Source organism: Bos grunniens, chromosome 7 (genome assembly GCF_055505025.1).
Source record: "Bos grunniens cultivar Pamir isolate PY7600 chromosome 7, Bosgru_T2T1.0, whole genome shotgun sequence".
Classification (NCBI taxonomy): domain Eukaryota; kingdom Metazoa; phylum Chordata; class Mammalia; order Artiodactyla; family Bovidae; genus Bos; species Bos grunniens.
Window position 1 is genome coordinate 5,764,573 of NC_141171.1, and position 20,399 is coordinate 5,784,971.

The 20,399-nt window shown below is 48.5% G+C and overlaps 1 protein-coding gene across 24 annotated transcripts in view; it reads right to left on the reverse strand.

Moving 5' to 3' along the window:
- Positions 1-19,771, reverse strand: part of SLC27A1 (solute carrier family 27 member 1) — a 41,347-nt gene extending 21,576 nt beyond the window's left edge. For 6 of the 24 annotated variants that reach the window (XR_015166511.1, XM_086408514.1, XM_086408509.1 and 3 more), the window contains exons 1-2: positions 17,865-18,147; positions 16,049-16,216 (exon numbers count right to left, since the gene is read on the reverse strand). Coding sequence is in view for 19 of the 24 variants with exons in the window: in XM_086408502.1 (XP_086264628.1) it covers positions 16,049-16,215 (167 nt within the window). In the remaining 5 variants the exon portion in view is untranslated. Of the gene's footprint in view, positions 1-16,048; positions 16,217-16,534; positions 16,713-16,926; positions 17,091-17,241; positions 18,148-19,553 lie in introns of those variants that run through there. The other 18 variants (XR_015166510.1, XM_086408513.1, XM_086408508.1 and 15 more) reach the window with 12 other exon arrangements.
- Positions 19,772-20,399: the final 628 nt, after the last annotated feature.

Consider the following 20,399-nt stretch of genomic DNA (forward strand, 5'->3'; position numbering starts at 1 on the left):
GACACAGGCTGTAGGGGCAGGGCTTCAGCAGTTGCAGCAGGTGGGCTCAGTAGCCGCTGCTCGTGGGCTCTGGAGCACAGGCTCAGTCGCTGTGGTGCACGGGCTTAGTCACTCCACAGCACGTGGGATCTTCCCAGTTCAGGGACTGAACCTGTGTCTCCTGCACTGGCAGCTTGGCTCTTCCACCACTGAGCCACCAGAGAAGTCCCCTTCCTGTCACTTTCTGATGTTTAAATTATTTCCTTAATTCCTTCTCAAGTGTCCTTCTCTATGCTGTGGGCTCTGGAGGACACAAAAAGTGCCTGATGTGTTCACAGCACGTCACAGTGACCCCGGCATCCCGAAGCCCAGATGGGGTGTGGTGCTCAGGAGGTCCTCAAGACTGGGTACAACAAATTACTTTCTCCGTTGAAGACTAGCTGGAGCCTGACAATCTCACCAGCACGGCCAAGGCCCCACATCACACACCTGGAACAGTGCAGTCCTCTCCTCCGAGTCTCCCACCTCCACCCTGGGCCAGGCCCCACCCTGCATGTGGGGGGGGTGGTGAATGGTGGCCCCCCAAAGACACATGCAAGTCCTGACCCTCCAAACTTGTGAATGAGCCCTTATGTGGAAAAAGGGTCTCTGCAGATGTAACGAAGTTGAGGATCTTCAGATGAGATCCTCCTGGATTTAGGGTAGGCCCTAAATCCAATGGGTTTCTCTGGTGGCTCAGATGGTATAGAATCCACCTGCAATACAGGAGACCTCGGTTTAATCCCTGGGTTGGGAAGATCTCCTGGAGGAGGGCATGGCAACACACTCCAGTATTTTTGCCTGGAGAATCCCCATGGACAGAGGAGCCTGGCAAGCTATAGTCCATGGAGTTGCAAAGAGTCAGACATGACTGAGCGACTAAGCACAGCTAAATCCAATGACAAGTGTCCTTCTAAGAGACAGAAGAGGAGACACAACCACAGAGAAATAGGCCATGTGAAGGTGGAGGCAGAGATTGGACTGAGTGATGCAACCACAAGCCAAGGAACTACCAAGGATTGTTGGAAGCCACTAGAGGCTAGGAGAGAGGCATGGAACAGATTCTCCCTGGGGCTTCCAGAAGGCCCTACCCACACCTTGACTTCAGACTTTGTGCGTGCGTGCTAAGTTGCTTCAGTTGTGTCTGACTCTCTGTGACCCCGTGGACTGTAGCCCACCAGTCTCCCCCATCTGTGGGATTTCCCAGGCAAGAATACTGGATTGGTTTGCTATTTCCTTCTCCAGGGGATCTTCCCATCCCAGAAATCGAATCCCCATCTCTTATGTCTCCCACATTGGCAGGTGGGTTCTTTACTGCTTGTGCCACCTGGGAAGACTCAGACTGCAGGCCTCCACAAATGAATTTCTGTTGTTATAAGTCACCCAGTTTGTGCTACTTTGTTCTGAGAGCCACAGGAAACTAACACACACTGCTTCATCTCCAGCCTTTGGTTGTCTTCCTTACTGTTCTCACCCCTGTGCCCCACTCAAGGGGAGAGAGGGGTGTGTGTCTCCATTCCCACTATCTGGGAACAAGAGCACTTCCTGTCTGGCTGCCCCAAATCCTCCTCACCAAGCCACCATCCTCCTCTTTGCAGGTCAGCCTGGCTGTGCTGCTTCCCTACTCAGAACCATTCCCTGGGAACATAAGACTCTTCTGCTCAGTGTTTAAAGCTCTGGAAATCTGGCTCTGACTCCATAAGTGCCCAACTCACAGACCCCCTGCCATCACAATAGCTCCTTTCACACCCCCTGCAACATGGGACACAGTAATCCTGTATTCCCTTTCTTCTGTCCAAAGAAGTTGTCAGCATGTGATGGCTGGAGCCACAGCAGCCAATCTGAGACCATGAGGGTAATCAACTGGAGACACCACGCCTTTGCAGCAAGGATGCCAGAGCAGAAAGGCAGAAGGAACCTGGGTCAACAGAACATACTGAACACAAACTGATCAACCATCTGAAGCCATCTAATGTCCCAATACCCCACTGCATGTGGCTATAAATGTGCTTTACTACTGATGCCACTTCTAATTGGGATTCCCACTATTTGCAGCTGAAGCCTCCTCACAGAGAACGCCTCCCCAGAGGAGTTGATCCACATGTGCAGCGCACCTCCATGAAGGATGACAACATGCTGGACATCATGACAGGAACGGGGACACACAGGGGACCAAGGCGGTGTGACCCCTGCCACCATGGGTCTACAGTTAATAATCAAGGAGAAAGCAAACAAAAACCATTACAGTTTTATATGTTTCCTAAGAAAAAAGCAAACAAGATGATGTGATCAGGCACAACCAGGACCAGATTTCACCCACGGGGACCGGGGAGCCTTGCCTGAAGAAGCAACATTTGCACTGAACTCTGAAGGATAAGAAGAAATCAGCCATAGGTTAAGCTTGAGGGAAAGCATTCCAGATGGAGGGCTCCATGAGTGCAAAGACCTGGAGGCAAAAAGGAGATTGGCAGATTTAAAAGAGAGCAAAGGCCCACAGGGGAGAAAAGAGAGTGAAGCAGAGACTGGGTAGAGAGGCACAGGGTCAGGAATATCTCTCATGGCTCTGAGTCACTCCACTAACTCATGGACTGATTTTGGCACATTAAAGTCACATGGGGGAAATGACAGCACATTATTCATTTGCAGCTTCCAACAAGCAGAAGATGGATATGTGTGCTCAGTTCATGTCCGACTCTTTGTGACCCACTGGACTATAGCCCACCAGGGGCCTCTGTCCATGGGATTATCCTGACAGGAACCGGAATGCGTAGCCATTCCTTGTTCCACGGGATCTCCCTGGCCCAAGGATGGAACCTGGGTCTCCTGCGGCTCCTGCATTGGCAGGTGGATTCTTTACTACTGAGCCACCTGGGAAGCTCTGAGTAGAAGATAGGAAGGAATCCAAACACCCTGCAGTAGGTGAGGGATTAGATGAACATCAGCTCGAAGTTACAACAGAAAGCTGCACAGGAGAACGGCACCCCCACTGCGAGGAATGAGGAAGGACCCTGAAGGTAAATGGGAAAAGTCAGTGCTGACCTCCTAGCAAAGGCAGCTGATTGAGCACCCAACACTGACTGATCATCACACCTCCCTGAATCCCCCCAAACAGCTAGTAAAGGGTTTATTTTTTTAAGTTTTTTGTTTTATTTGTGGCTGCTCCACACAGCATGGAGGCGCTAAGTTCCCTGATCAGGGGTTGAACTCGTGCCCGCTGCAGTGGAAGTTTGAGGTCTTAACCACTGGACCACCAGGAAAGTCCTTAAAAGGATTTTTTTTTTTTAAGTGTGTACTCAAAGGACTGGGAAGATGGGCGTAGAGACCAAATCACCTCACTTTGAAAAGCTGGGAAACAGCAGATAAGAGGTAGGGGCTCTAGGAGATGGGAGAAAGCAGAATCCTGGGCTGCAGGATTGGTAGAGATCTGTTTAAGAAGCCCCTTCTGGGACTTCCTTGGAGGTTCAATGGTTAAGACTCTGTGCTTCCAATGCAGCGGGTGTGGGTTCCATTCCAGGTCAGGGAACTAAGACCCCACATACCACATGGCATGACCAAAAAATAAAATTAAATTAAGAATCTCCCTCTGTGAAATAAATGTCATGAGGATCCACGTACAACATAACAACTATAGTTAATAATACCTCACTGCATATTTGAAAGTTGCGAAGAGAGTAGATCTTAGAAGTTCTTATCATAAGAAAAAAAAATTTTGTCACTTTGTATGGTAATAGGTGTTAACTAGATTTACTGTGGTTAATCATTTCATAACATACAAGATACAATATATATAATGTAATCATTTCATAATATACATAATGCACTTTACTTCTCAAAAATTCACTTTAATGCCTCTTCACTTATGTGAAAGACCTGAATGAGTACCTGTTTTTGCTAACCAAAAGAAATCCAAAGAGGACTTTCACTTTCAAGGTAAAAGGCAAAATGTGAAAACAGCCTTCAGTGTTTGTTTTACAGGGAGCTGTTACAGGGGCAGCATGAACCCAAAGGAGCAAGACAGGCACCGCCAAGCCCCTTACGCTGGAACTGAATACACTCGGCATCCCAGTATCAAGCCACTATAGCTTTGAACTCTGTGAGCACCTGACTTTTACCTCAGTTTCTTTTGTGCATCCATTAGCAAGATGCATCCTAAGGTAATTGCTTCTTTGCATTACATCATTTTGGCTAATGAACAGTTTCACAGGAATGCTCTATTTTTGTATAGCAGGGGAAACCTTTATGCAAATAGCAAACCATTATGTTGCCCACCTGAAACCAAGAGTATTATGCGTCAGTATCTCAATCAGGGCTTCCCTGGTGGCTCAGTGGTAAAGAATCTGCCTGCCAGTGCAGGAGACAGGGGTTCGATCCCTGGTCCAGGAAGATTCCCGTGTGCCATGGAACAACTAAGTCCCTGTGCTGCAACTCCTGAGCTTGTGCTCTAGAGCCCGGGAGCCACAACTACTGGGCCCATGTGCTGCAACTACTGAAGCCCGTGCCCTAGAGCCTGTGCTCTGCAACAAGAGGAGCCACTGCAACGAGAAGCCCGCACACTGCAGCTAGAGAGTAGCCCCTACTTGCTACAACTAGAGAAAAGCCTGCACAGCAGGGAAGACCCAGCACAGCCAAAAATAATAAATAAAATTTTAAAAGAAAGTGGCCCCTTTGCCACCCAGGAGGAGACTGAACATCCAACCACGGGATGGTTTCTGGGTGGGACACTTTCCTGCAAATGGGTGTTAACATTCACCTGCCAGATACTGAGCTTCCAGCCCGCTTCCCCCTCTGCATTCCTGGGACGCTGCTGGTGGGGTCTCTACCCCAGGCAGAAGACCAGAAGAGCTTCCTATGGGGAAACGTGACCAGGCCCAGAGGAAAGACGCGAAGACACTGCACTGCGGTTTCCCCAAAGCACCACCCAGCCAGGTGGCCCTCATCATGAAGCTCAGTTGACAAGACCCCTCGCCCCTTACACACACTCATGCTGAGAGCTTCTGATTGACATTATGACCAAAGACTACCAGACTCTTGGGGAGCTCCTCTAACAGGGATGATGGAGACTAAACTAAACAAAGAAGAAAATCTCTGAGGAAAAAAAGATTGTGCAAAGAGGAAAAGAAAACTAATAAAGTCATTAATATTCCTGAAGATGTAAGAAGATTTACTGCATCCATGAAATAAGAATAGAATGCTATTAAAAAAAGCTTTCAGGGAATGAAGAAAAAAAAAGATCCTGGAAAATTTAAATGTGAGGGCACCATAGAATATACAACATACAACATGACCCTAGTGAAAAATATGGATTTAGTCTTCAGCAATACGCGAACCGTGAACTTCCAGATGTTCAAGCTGGTTTTAGAAAAGGCAGAGGAACCAGAGATCAAATTGCCAACATCTGCTGGATCATCGAAAAAGCAAGAGAGTTCCAGAAAAACATCTATTTCTGCTTTATTGACTATGCCAAAGCCTTTGACTGTGTGGATCACAATAAACTGTGGAAAATTCTGAAAGAGATGGGAATACCAGATCACCTGACCTGCCTCTTGAGAAACCTATATGCAGGTCAGGAAGCAACAGTTAGAACTGGCCATGGAACAACAGACTGGTTCCAAATAAGAAAAGGAGTACATTAAGGCTATATACTGTCACTCTGCTTATTTAACTTATATGCAGAGTACATCATGAGAAACGCTGGACTGGAAGAAACACAAGCTGGAATCAAGATTGCCAGGAGAAATATCAATAACCTCAGATATGCAGATGACACCACCCTTATGGCAGAAAGTGAAGAGGAACTAAAAAGCCTCTTGATGAAAGTGAAAGAGGAAAGTGAAGAAGTTGGCTTAAAGCTCAACATTCAGAAAACAAAGATCATGGCATCTGGTCCCATCACTTCATGGGAAATAGATGGGGAAACAGTGGAAACAGTGTCAGACTTTATTTTTTTTGAGCTCCAAAATCACTGCAGATGGTGATTGCGGCCATGAAATTAAAAGACGCTTACTCCTTGGAAGGAAAGTTATGACCAACCTAGATAGCATATTCAAAAGCAGAGACATTACTTTGCCAACAAAGGTCCATCTAGTCAAGGCTATGGTTTTTCCTGTGGTCATGTATGGATGTGAGAGTTGGACTGTGAAGAAGGCTGAGCGCTGAAGAATTGATGCTTTTGAACTGTGGTGTTGGAGAAGACTCTTGAGAGTCCCTTGGACTGCAAGGAGATCCAACCAGTCCATTCTGAAGGAGATCAGTCCTGGGTGTTCTTTGGAAGGACTGATGCTAAAGCTGAAACTCCAGTACTTTGGCCACCTCATGCAAAGAGGTGACTCATTGGAAAAGACTCTGATGCTGGGAGGGATTGGGGGCAGGAGGAGAAGGGGACGACAGAGGATGAGATGGCTGGATGGCATCACAGACTCGATGGACATGAGTTTGCGTGAACTCTGGGAGATGGTGATAGACAGGGAGGCCTGGCGTGCTGCGATTCATGGGGTCGCAAAGAGTCAGATACAACTGAGCGACTGAACTGAACTGAACAATAATGTATCAATAATGACTTATCAATTGTGACAAGTGTACTATACTAATACAAGGTCTTAAAAATAGAGAAAACTGCAGGGGATAGGGAGGGAGTATATAATACTTTCTGCTCAATTTCTGTAAACCTATAACTCACAATAAAAAATGAAGTCTTTGTAAAAAAAGAAAAAACATAATTAAAAAAATCAATAAAAAGTTTATTAATTTGAACAAATGATAACATAATAAAAATTTTAAATGTGAGAGCATAAATTAAACATTAATAGAAGGGTTATAAGTAATTTGAAGAAATATCATAGAAAGTAGAATAAAAAGACAGAGATGGAAAATAAAAGAGAAAAGATAAGAAAATTATAGCATCAGTCCAGAAGATCCAAAATCATATTCAACAAATAGGTATCAAGCTAGACATTGTTCCAGTAACTCAATAACAGGAGTTCCAAGAAGAACAAAGGAAGGAAAGGTGAGGAAATCACCAATCACAGGATTAAAAAAACTTCCTTGAAAGTAGAAGCGTCGGCCTTTGACTTTCAGAGGCAACATGGCAGGGACTTCTCCTCGGTGGGCCATGCAAGATACCTGGTTTAAGGGAACCGTAAAATGGGCACCCCAACCAAAGGGGGCATGAGTGGTGAGGGTCACTTGCTTCCCTCCAGCCCGTAGCATCACTGAGCGCACAGAGCGGAGGGAAAAGAGAAGACCAGCACCAAGTACCAGGGAACCTGTAGGAAAAGCAGATTTGGGTTTTCACTGGAAAGCTAAGCAGCAACCCTTTCAGTGGCCCCTGAATAAAAATAATTATGATGGTAAAAAAAAAAAAAAAAAAACTTCCTTGACCTGAAACCCCACCAACAGATCGTATGATGGATGGAAATAGCCCACTATCTTGAAAAGATCCCACAAGCTTCCAGAAAGCAAAACAAAAAAACAGGCCACTACGAAGGATCAGGAACCAGAGGGTTTTAGACTTCTCAATAATAACCATGATGTGAGAAGAAAATAAGAAATGCCTTCAATTTTGAAGGAAAATAATATCCAAACTAGAAGTCTATACCCAGACCATCAATCAAGTGTGAGGGTGGAAATAAAGATATGTTCATATATGGAGGGTCTCAAAAACTTAAATTCCCATGCATCATTTCTCCCAAAACTAATAAAGATGTGCTCCCACTAATTAAGAGAGTAAACCAAAGAGGAGGACTACCAGGAACTCAGGAAACAGGGCATCCAGCCCAAGACAAAGTGATGCTAATCCTCAGGAAGATGGCTAGGCGCAAGGCTGGGGTGATGGTTACACCCCAGGTGGAAAGGGAAATTTGCACAGTTTGGACAGATTGGAGGCTAGAACAGAGATTTCTCCAAAAAGGTGAAATTGGAAGCCCATCTGATACTATAAACATAAGAAGAGAGAGAGACAAATGTGTGGAGTTTGAGCCCGAAGTAGAGATAGATACATAGAAAACTAACAAATACAAAGGCAATCAATAACTCCAGAGAAAATACATAAAATTATTTAGCTTATATTAAAAACAAACATCCTTTTGGCAGTCTACTAATTTAACTTGTATGCAGAGTACATCATGAGAAACGCTGGGCTGGAGGAAGCCCAAGCTGAAATCAAGATTGCCGGGAGAAATATCAATAACCTCAGATACGCAGATGACACCACTCTAATGGCAGAAAGTGAAGAGGAACTAAAAAGCCTCTTGATGAGAGTGCAAGAGAAGAGTGAAAAAGTTGGCTTAAAGCCCAACATTCAGAAAACAAAGATCATGGCATCTGGTCCCATCACTTCATGGCAAATAGATGGGGAAACAGTGGAAACAGTGGCTGACTTTATTTTTCTGGGCTCCAAAATCACTGCAGATGCTGACTGCAGCCATGAAATTAAAAGACGCTTACTCCTTGGAAGGAAAGTTATGACCAACCTAGAAAGCATATTAAAAAGCAGAGACATTACTTTGCCAACAAAAGTCCATCTAGTCAAGGCTATGGTTTTTCCAGTAGTCATGTATGGATGTGAGAGTTGGACTATAAAGAAAGCTGAGTGCATAAGAACTGATGCTTTTGAACTGTGGTGTTGGAGAAGACTCTTGAGAGTCCCTTGGACTGCAAGGAGATCCAACCAGTCCATCCTAAAGGAGATCAGTGCTGGGTGTTCAATGGAGGGACTGATGTTGAAGCTGAAACTCCCAATACTTTGGCCACCTGATGCGAAGAGCTGACTCATTTGAAAAGACCCTGATGCTGGGAGAGATTGAGGGCAGGAGGAGAAGGGGACAACAGAGGATGAGATGGTTGGATGGCATCACCGACTCTATGGACATGAGTTTGGGTGGACTCTGGCAGTTGGTGATGGACAGGGAGGCCTGGCGTATGGTGTTTCACGGGGTTGCAAAGAGTGGGACACGACTGAGCGACTGAACTGAACTGAAACACCACATACACCACAGTTTTTGTAAGCTTTTTGCTTTTTGTTGGTGATTTTTCTGTTTAAAATGGGTCCTACGCATAATGCTGAAATGATGTCTAGGGTTCCTAAGCACAAGAAGGCTGTGATGTGCCTTTTGGAGAAGACATGCATATTAGAAAAGTTTTATTCAGGCATGAGTTATAATGTTGTTGGCAGTGAGTTAAGTTGTAATAAATAATATATAGGAGGTGTCTTTAAATAGAACACGCATAAAACAAGATTACATACTGATTGGTTGATGGAAATGTCATGATCAGAGGCTCTCAGGAACCTAACCCTGTATTTTCCCTAGGAACAATGGTTCAGTATTTGCTAATTCAATGTGTGCAGCAATTCTGTAGAACAGATGATGAGAATCTACTGTGATAATACTGGGACAATGAAGGAATGGAAAAACATGTATGTCTGGGTATGTACGGGGGGTGGATATGCGTACAACATGCACAGGAACAGAAAGAAAATGAGAACGGGGGATAAAGGGATGCTGAATCCTCATCTTCCATAGAGGGAGAGGACAGACGAGCTCTCAAAGTGAAAAAATGCACATACTGTCACATAAGCCATTTGGCGGAGAAGGCAATGGCACCCCACTCCAGTACTCTTGCCTGGAAAATCCATGGACAGAGGAGCCTGGTAGGCTGTAGTCCATGGGGTCGCTAAGAGTTGGACACGACTGAGCGACTTCACTTTCACTTTTCTCTTTCATGCACTGGAGAAGGAAGTGGCAACCCACTCCAGTGTTCTTGCCTGGAGAATCCCAGGGACGGCGGAGCCTGGTGGGCTTCCATCTATGGGGTCGCACAGAGTCGGACACGACTGAAGCGACTTAGCAGCAGCAGCAGGCCATTTGGAGATTCAAACAAGAGGTAAGAATCACTCCTGATAGGGAAGAGAAAATGTGGGTCAAGGTTGAGCAGGCAGCTGCCACTTGAGGTAGACGGCTTAGAATCTTTCATCTTGAACCTTGCATGACTTTAATAAACGTAAAAATTTCAAGTATAAGTGGAGAGAAGAAAGAAAGCATGAGGTGAAGAAAATGATGATGAATGTGTGACCACTCGTGAGCACCAAGAACAAGAGGTCTGAGACTTCCCCAGCAGTTCAGTGATTAAGACTCTGCCTTCCAAGGCAGGGGGCATGGGTCTGACCCTGGGTTAAGGAACAAAGGTCCCACAAGTCGAGGGGTATGGCCAAGTATTTTTAAAAAAGAACAAAAGGTCTGCATATATTTCTTTTTCAAAATATGTATGTATTTATTTGGCTGCGCCAGATTTTGTTTGCAGCAAGCAGGTTCTTTAGTTGTGGCCTATGAACTCTTAGTTGAAGCGTGTAGGATCTAGTTCCCTGACCACGGATCAAATCCAGGCCCCCTGCATTGGGAGCATGGAGTCTTAGCCACTTGACCACCAGGGAAGCCCCTACATAACTATATCTTGGCAAAAAGACATAAGACATCTCTGAGGAGGGGAACTGCAGAGCTGCAGGCAGTCCAGAGAGGGCAACATTCACTGCAAACCTCTCTCTAACATCTGAATTTTGTACCTGTTATGTATTAATTGCTACAAAAAAATAACTGAAAATGTAAAATGCCAAAAGTTAGCTGTTTATACACTCAACTCCCCGGTCAAATCCTGATATCTTGACCATTCAACTAATAAATAGAGTTGCTCCGATGAGCGTCTTCAATGTTTATTGAGCTGACCTTACAGCCACCCTTCAAAGTAGGGTTCTAAAATCCCCATGTCAGATGGTGGATGAGGTGGGGGCTCAGGGAGGTGAATTAACATACCCAAGGTCACACAACAAGTAGAGGACAGAACAACCCAGACCCAGGCTCCCTGGCACGGTCCCTCTGCTCCTGCTCAAGCTTGCCCCGAAGCTTGAGGGCAACATTCAACGTGTACCACGTGGCAGGCCAAGTGCCCGTGCTGCACACAGCAGGTGCTCAATTCACGTTTTCTTGAAGGAGAGGTGCTGTACAAAGTGTACTCTTACAGACGAAGGAACGGAGACCCAGAGGGTGATATTTCATGGGCTAGCTACTCTGGATCCAGCCACCAAGCTCCTAACCCCTGAGGTACCCACTGCTGCCTGAAGGCAATCAGTACCAACAAGTCTGAGCACCTACTTTGTGCCCAGCTCTCCTCTAAGAGCTTCCCATGGATGAATTCAATACGGTACCCCCAAAACCCCATGAAGGGATACTAGTGTTACAGCCATGGGGAGAGGGTTAGCACTAAGGGTCGGAACCATAGGAAACAGCCCCCACAAGGATGCTTCCTGTCCACAGACAACACAGCGAAGAAATGTGAACTGAGGCCACAGGGGCTCGTGCTCACGTTACCCGAACATCCGCAGCCCTCTCTGGAGCACACCCACGGATGGGCAGTGAACTTCAGCGCTGGGCTCCAGCCACATGCCTGGGCCGCCCTGCCTGGCAGCAGCACAAGCCACCCCCACTCTGGGGACAAAGAGGCCACTGTCTGCCTTTGGACCCTTCCTGAGACTTCTTCTTGTCCCTCTGTTCCTTTTGCCCCCTCCTGTTTTCCACCCTGAGCTCCAGGGCACCAGGGCAGGAAGAAATAAACAAGGATGAATGTGATCAGATTTCATGATGAAAACAGAGGAGAGCTGGAAGAACTGGGGCAGGGTGCTGAAATATTTTTGAACGTCAGATCTAAAGGCAGCCAGCCTCCACCACTACTCCAGCACAACACAGCAAAGAACAGACTCCAGAGCCCTGCTCCTCCCTGGCTATGCATTTTTAGGCAAATGACCTGCCCTATTTGTGCTTTGGTTCATCAACAATCAAATGGGATTAGTAAGCATTCCTTCCTTACAAGGCTGTGAGAACACTGGAACACTGGTGTGGCGTGGGAGGTGGGTATTATGACAAGCTGCACTAGTTAGCTATGGCTGTGTAACAAATTACACCCAAAGTTACCGACTGGAAATAACAAACACTCATCATCTCACAGTTTCAGGAACTCAGAAGCATCTTAGCTGGGTGGTCTGGCTCTGGCTCTCTTGTAAATCAAGGTGTTGGCTGGGCCTGTGGTCATCTCAAGGTTTCACTGGGGAAGAATTCACTTCCAAGTTCACTCTCCAGAGAGCTGTCTTACTGACTGCCATGTAAGGGACCCACGAAAGAGCACCCCAGATGGAAGCCACAGTCTTTGATGACCTAATCTCAGAAATAATATCCTATTGCTTCTGCTATATTCTGTTCATCAGAAGTGAATCACTAGCCATGCAATCTATATTTGCCTGTAAAGTCTTTGCCACTTTGGTTAAATACATAAGTATTGTTTCACAGTGTCCTATGACCCTCTGTGACCAAGTGTTTTTAAACCTTTTAATATTTTTTTACAAACTTCCCCAAAATGAAATTCTCAAAGAAGTCTTTTTGACTTCAAACTAACTTTGGGATTTTTTTAGAGGGCCCCTAGCATATTACAAGGAGAAGGCAATGGCACCCCACTCCAGTACTCTTGCCTGGAAAATCCCATGGATGGAGGAGCCTGTAGGCTGCACGCAGTCCATGGGGTAGCTAAGAGCTGGACACGACTGAGCGACTTCACTTTCACTTTTCACTTTCATGTATTGGAGAAGGAAATGGCAACCCACTCCAGTGTTCTTGCCTGGAGAATCCCAGGGACGGGGAACCTGGTGGGCTGCCGTCTATGGGGTCACACAGAGTCAGACACGACTGAAGCGACTTAGCAGCAGTAGCAGCAGCATATTACAAAAGATTTGTTCTCTCTTCTCATAAAAATATAGATGTTAAACTAATTAGACTTATTTGATATGTTAAATTACATGTGAAGAAGCATTAAGAAGTAAAAATACTAAGCTTTCTTTATATTGTATTTATATAGGTATGTAAGTATTTTTAAAATTATATGATGTTCCTAGAAATATAACATACGTTAGTATCTGGTAATGTTGAGATAAAACATTATAATACATATAATGATATTCTATTTATAATAATAATATAATAATTGATAATATTATCAGTCATAATTCTAGTCATTGTCTTACAGTGCTATGTATCATAGAAATAACCAAATTTCCCTGTCAACTACACTGTATTGAACTCTAATCAGATCTTTAGCCTTGGCATTTTAAGTCTTTTGACATTTACAGACAGTTACTGCTTTACTCTGAGGCTTTTCCTAAAGAGTTACTACAAGAGTGTTCCTTCTTCAGAGAAATTTCTAAAAAGGATTCTGACAAGTACTCTAGGATACAAGTTGATGGTAATTTTCAGATCATAACATCAACTGGGTAAGGATTTATAGAACTCTAAAGAAAAACTAGATTCGTAAAACTGCTAACAAAAGATGAAGATCAAAAACTAATCGCATAGGACTGAATGAACTGATGAAGATTATAAATTTTTATGATTTTTTGTTTAAAACATTGCTGGTTCTTTTATGTTTTGTTTTTCCAGGTTTAAGGAAATCCTCTTATCTTTTCTCTTAAAAGCTTTCAGCAATTTGGTAATAAACATTTGTGAACTAAAAAAAAAAAGAAGTGAATCACTAGGTCCAGCCCACACTCAAAGCAAAGGGATCATACAAAGGTATGAAGACCAGAAGGTGAGGCCATCTTCCAGGCTGCCTCCTTACAGAAAGTGTGCCAAGCTCTGTGTCGGGGATTCAGAGTGGACTCAGCTCCTACCCTGTGCCAGGGAAGAAAGGCCTGGGCATGGATAGCCCCTGCCCCATGGAGCAGAGCTGGGGCCTAGGCAAGTCCAAGGAAGGAGGCAGGGAAAGGTCCATCAGCCAAAAAATATATCCTGTGCACTTCCTGGGTGCCACCCTGATGGGAAGAGGCCAGGGCCACAGTGGCACAGTCTGTGCCACCAGCCCCCACCAGGCCCACAGTTTAGTCCGAGGGGGAAAAGAGACCCCAAAATTAAAAGGCAAGAAAGCAGACACACAAGATAATTATAAGTGACTGATGCTGCTCGTGGTTACAAGTCAAGTTCTGGAGCCACACTGTCGGGGTTCAAATCTTGCCCCTGGTATCGGCCAGCTGTGTGACCTTGGGCAAGTGACCAAACCATGCTGTGCCTCAATCTGCTCATCTGTAAGATGGGACAAGACAGTACAGACCTCCCAGGGTGGCTGGGAGGACTTGAAGAAGTCATGATTCCCAGGGTGCCTCACACAGAGGGAGCCCTGCGGCAATCTTTGCTATTCTAGAAAACAAGAACGTAGGAGGGTCTACAGAGACACAGGGTCAGGGAGGGCTGTCTGAGGAGGTGACATTTAACCCATGATGAAAATAAAGAGCAAGGGAACCGTGATCTGGGCAAAGGGAACAGCAAGTGCAAAGGCCTTGGGGCTTGAAGAAATAGGAGCGTGTTTAGGAATGGCATAGAGGCCAGTACAGTGGGAAGAGCGACAAAGAAAAGGACAGGAGGTTGGGGACAAGGTCAGAAAGCTCATGTGGTCTAGATTCTTAGAGCAACAAGGAGTCATGGGAGAGTGCTGCCCAGGAAAATTCAGCAAAGGTTCATCTGAGGGAGGCAACATCATAACGCATCAGCAGGTGGGAAAAAAAAAAGAGGGCCCATGGGCTTCCCAGGTGGCTCAGTGCTAAAGAATCCTCCAGACACAGGAGACTCAGGCTTGATCCCTGGGTCAGGAAGATTCCCTGGAGAAGGAAATGGCAACCCACTCCAGTATTCTTGCCTGGAGACTCCCATGGACAGAGGAGCCTGGTGGGCCACAGCCCAGGGGGTCGCAAAGAGTCAGACACCACCGAGCAACAGAGCACGCACACATACGTGTTCCAGGCAGAGGAAGCAGCCTGAGCCTGACAAGGCAAGTTGATCTGGGGGCCCTATGGAGACGTGGGGAGTGGCAAGTGGGCAGGCAACAGAATGGCAGAACCCCAAGGACACAGCTGGGGACTGAGTCTTTTCTACTGCAGCAGGTAGAGGTCGTGGAAAATGTGTGAGCAGAGAGCACAGTCTGAGCTGCATGTCAGAAAACCAGAGGCAGGGACCAGGGTATAGAAAGGAAAGGGTGGGTTCTAAAAGGTTCAGAACCAGTCAGTTAGCAGAGGAACTTTTCCCAACTCCACACTACCCCTGTTGCTCACAGAAACTCAGTTTATCTTTACAGTGGGTTAGTCCTCCCATCTTCTCATGGGCACCAAGACTGGCAGACCCATAGCAAGTGTTCACGGACTTCCACATCGAGGCTGTTCCTAAGACTTGCTCCAGTGGAATGCCCAGAAACATTTATGTCACCCCAGAAGGACTCCCAACAGCTTCTCTGAGCAAGGCCCTCAGAGACAGCCCAGAGACCTTCCAAGGATGCCTGCGAACTCTCCCTAGAGATAGTCAGTCACCAGAGACCTCTAAGCAACCTCTCGGCAGGCCTTGAACAACCCCCAAAATCACGCACAGATCTCAAACTCTCAAACATCATTCTAACTACAGAGAAACCTGTAAATGGCCCTAAAGAGACAAACACCCTTCAAAGACCCTAAAAACCCTTTACACATTCCCCAGGAAGCCCTTTCATCTTTCCCGAGAAAGTTCCCCTGACAGCCCCCTAGGAACCTACCAGAGTCCCTGAAGAGTCCCCAGTCCTCCAGTCACCAAAGCCGCATAGAGACCCTCGCCCCCCTAAAACGCACAGCTTCCCCTCCATCAGTCTCAGCTCTCCGGAAGTCCTACTCGCACTCCTAATACCCCCAAGCTGTCGTCCAGCTCCCTGAAGTCACCCACTCAGTCTCAAGGGCATTGAAACCTACTCATCTCCCTCCAAAGACCCTCAAGTTGTCCCCTGCAGGTGCCCTCAGAGTCCCCAATCCACTATTTTCCGTCCCAGCACCGCCCTAGCCCCGCCCTCACCCAAACCCCGCCTCCGAGGCTCCAAAACCTCTCTCCCCTAAGTCTTCACGCCGCCCTTGCAGACCCCCTCTCTTCGCCCCCCATGGACACTCAGCCCGCCCCCGACCCCAGCCCCTGGATCAGGCCCAGACTGTACTCACAAGAGGTCCCGCCTCGCGGTTTTGCAGACGATGCGCAGGAAACGCCAGCCGCCGCCGCCCACGTACACGCCGAGCGCCGCCGCTGTGCTCCAGGTCCACGGCAGTCCGAGCAACCATAACAGCACCAGAGAGGCCACGGAAGCCGAACCTGCACCCGGAGCTCGCATCCTGGGGAGGCGGAGAGCTCTGAGGCCGCGGGCAGCCCGGGCCCCGCCTCAAGACCGACCCAACCCCGCCCCCAGGTCGAGCTCGGCTCCCGCTTCGAGCCAGGCCCCACCCCGATGTCTGGGATTGGACGTGTCTCGGACAGGCTCCGCCCCGTCCCAGACCTCCCTGCTTCAAGCCCGGCCCAGGCTTTTCTGCCAGTCATTAGTGTATATCCACGCCCCCGACACAGTCTCTGTTCCGTCAGTCACTGGCGAGCCCCGCCCTATGCCTCGTTTGAGCGGCGGTACCCAGAATCCAAGCTCCACCTTAACGACTTACCCACAAGCCTAGGCTCCACCTTGGCCCCACCACCCTGGTCCCGGGCTTTCCCCTAGGTCCCGCCTCCACCTGCCTCCGCCACTCACTTGGCCCCGCCCCCAGGTTGGGCCTCTGGCCCAGCCCGTAAGCGCCAGGCACTGTTCCAGAGCCCCGCCCTCTCTAGACCAGGTTCGGCCCCTAGGTTAGTCCCATGGCCCCGCCCCACTCTGAATCAGGCCCCGCCCTTGGGCTCAAGCCCCGCCCCCGATCCTGGGCTTAGCCGGTGTTCCCAGGCTTGAGTTCCACCCCGGCTACCGACCCCGCCCTCAGGCTTTGGCAGTCACCACCCCCCGGGCCCACCTAGCACCCTAGGCCCCGCCCCACCTGCCCTCCCAGACAAGCTCTCTTCGGACCTGACTTAGAGACCCCTGCGGCACAGCCGAGGCCCTCCCCGTACCGGAGACCAGGACCATAGAGAGGGGTTTCTGGCCAGAGAGACCACTGCCAACGAGACCCGGGGGCTAGAACGCCCTGGCAAGGACGGCTGTTGTCTCCAAGACCAAATTTCGCTAGGCTCCCAGCTCCCCTCCCAGCCTGGTAATTAGAAAACTGTGCGTCACTCAGCCAAGAGGCGTGGCTCCCCGGCGCTCCCGGCCCAAGCCTTAGATGGCAAACTGAATTCTAACCGCCCGGAGACTAAAAAGTCCCAGTTTATACTCAGGGCCTACCTGTACTGGGTTTTGGCCCAGCTTGTTCTAAATCCAATCCCTAACGCCTCTTCGGTTTTAAACACACGTTCCAGGAACCTGAGGAGCCCTAAACTCACAGCCTAGGGGCCCCAGAATATCCAACCCCTGGGTGGTGGTTTAGTCGCTCAGTCGTGTCCGACTCTTTGCGACCCCATGGACTGTAGCCTACCAAGCTCCTCTGTCCATGGGATTCTCCAGGCAAGAACACTGGAGTGGGTTGCCATTTCCTTCTCCAGGGGATCTTCTCGACCTAGGAATGGAACCCAGGCCTCCTGCACTGCAGAAAGATTCTTCACCGACTGAGACTGACCTGTGAGGGAATCCAACCCCCGTCTCAGTCTTAAAGGTATATTCCAGGGACCTGACTAATCCCAAATCCGAATCTCCAAATCTTGTGAGTTTAGTCTCAATAACACCCCAGCTGCCCAGGGAGGATGAAAAAATCCACACACCAGGTCCCCATCCTTCCACAGGAAGCTCCACAGAGTCCTTTATTTGCAACCCTAACCCTAAATGCTCACCTAGAGACCCTAAAGCCCTCCAGCTGATCAGGTGAGGGCTAGTGCTGTCCTCACCGCTCACCACCTTGTTCCCTGGCTGACCTGGAGCCGCTCACGGATCCTCAGGCTTTGGCTGCTCGGTCGTGGGCTCCCAGAAGCTCAGGCAGGAGGCGGACACCGACAGTGAGGCCAAGACAGAGGACCTCCCCTTGGGGCTTCTGGTTCTGCTGTCTCATGGGGCCTGCTGTGATTGCATTATGCCCCTGTGGGCTTCTCCCTTGGAACCCTCTCTCCAAGCTCCCCCTACCTCTGCCCTCCTGCCTATCCCACCCCTGCTTGTTTCTTTCCTGCTTGGCCGACCTTCTCAGCTCTCTCCTTGGGAGGCAGCCAGCGTCTGCTTCCAGCACCATTTAGAGGACAGGACTGGGCAGGCACTCCCCCACACATGCTGCCATTGGTCCCTGCGGGCTGCCTAGGGTGGGTGAAATGGGGACGAGGAGGCAGATCCGGAGCACAGGCCCAGAGCCAGCCACTGGTCCCCGACTTTCTCAGCTAGGGATCAGGAATGCCCAGAAACTATAGCAGCTACTCTTTTCCTTCCAGATAGCGCTATTGTGATCACCCCATTTTACAGGTAAAGAAACTGAGGCTTGACACTGTCGCACTAGCTGGAGTTGAGATTCATTCTTTCACAAATGTGGGCAGAGAGCTTGCTGCCCTTCCTCCCCTTTCAGTCTTCCTTAAACTTCTCCCTCTTCTCCATCTTGCCCTGATTCCCCCCCACCCCCCTCCCCCATTCTCCTTCCCTTCTTCAAGTTTTCTGCCCCCTCCCTTAGCCTTCCTCCACTTCCCGCTTTGTGCACCTTCTCCTCCTCCACCCACTCCTCTTCCCTTTCTCCTCCCATCCTGTGGCCTTCCCTCCTCCCGACTTCTTCTCTCTCCTCTTCCCCCCATCTTTCCAAGTTTACTGAGCCCTGGCTAAATACCAGTAGTACACATGGGACTTCCCTGGTGGTCCAGTGCTTATTAAGATTCTGTGCTTCCACAGGGTTCATCCCATATGCCACATAACAATCTCTTCTAACTCCTCCCGTGGCTACTGGAGACACTCTTCTGGGTCTTCAGTCAGCAATCCCCAAGTCCTAACGGCTCTGGAGACCCACCTTTTTATTGAGATGGTGCCAGTACTCCTCCAGTGGAGGGACCCTTTCCCTAGCACTGACCCAGGCTGTTTTCAGTGAGCAGTGTTCTTTTTTTACCCCTGCTGCTGCTGCTAAGTCGCTTCAGTTGTGTCCAACTCTTTGCAACACTACAGACTGTAGCCTGCCAGGCTCCTCTGTCCATGGGATTGTCCAGGCAAGAATACTGGACTGAGTTGCTGTGCTGTCCTCCAGGGGATCTTCCCGACCCAGGCATCGGACCCAGGGAACGAACCCACGTCTCTTACATCTCCTGCGCGTCTCTTAGGTCTCCGGCATTGGCAAGCAGGTTCTTTACCACTAGCGCCACCCGGGAAGCCCTTTGGTTGTCTCTTTACATAAGGGCTTCCACACACCCCCAGGGACATCACACAACACAGGGCAGCATTCCCTTCCTAAGATCTGAATAATTCCCAGTTCCAAAAACATAGCAATTCTCCAGGGTTCCAGATGACCGGTGAAGGAACAGTCCTGTCCCCATTTCACAGAAGGGGCAACTGAGACCTGGACAAGGGGAGCAGAACTCAAGCTTCAGGGTCAAGCAGGCTCTGAGCCTCTCCAGTGGGGTGATCCTGGGTGGGGCACCTCTCACCTCTGCACATTGGTTGTCCTCTGGCTGATCACCTCCCAGGGCACCATGCACAAAGTTTCGTGGAGGCTTCTCATCTGGGGAATGAACAGGCGGGGGACACAGAAAGACAGGTGTCTCCTTTCCCCAGGTAACCACAGGCCTCAGCAGAGGGAATTATCAGAACTTTCTGGAAGAACGAGAGAAGTGAAGCATAGGTTGAACTAAAATAAGTGGACCATCACAGCTCGGGAATTTCACTATAAATAAAACATGAGCGCTGTGGGGGAGGGGGTGGTTTCTCTCAGGCAAGTTCAAGTGCCCACCACAGTAGAAGTATTAGTTGAGTGGGGATGCCATAACAACATCCTACAAACTGAGTAGCTTAAAGTAACAGGGGTGTATTGTCTCACAGTTTTTCCTGAAGCCGGGCTCAGAAATCAAAGTGTCAGCAACTTCCCTCCGTCTGGAATTTCTAGAGGTCCTTTCTTGCCTCTTTCCATTTCTGGTGGTTCTGACCTCAAGCGTCCTCAGCGAGGAACAGCCTGAAGCAGGGCTTGGGTTCCCAGCTGGAGACTGAGGCCAGGTTGGTGGGAGACCACCAAATCTTAGCCAGTGGACTGGTGGTCAGTGACAAGGCCCTGGCCCTTTGGCTTTGCAGAAAAGAATTCCCGCAAAGATGGAAGGTAGTCAAACCAAGTATTAAGAGGAAAAAGAGTACAGTACATGTGGGTATTCATTGGAAGGACTGATGCTGCAGCTGAAGCTCCAATACTTTGGTCACCTGATGTGAAGAACTGACTCCTTAGAGAAGACCCTCATGCTGGGTAAGATTGAAGGCAGGAGGAGAAGGGGATGACAGAGGATGAG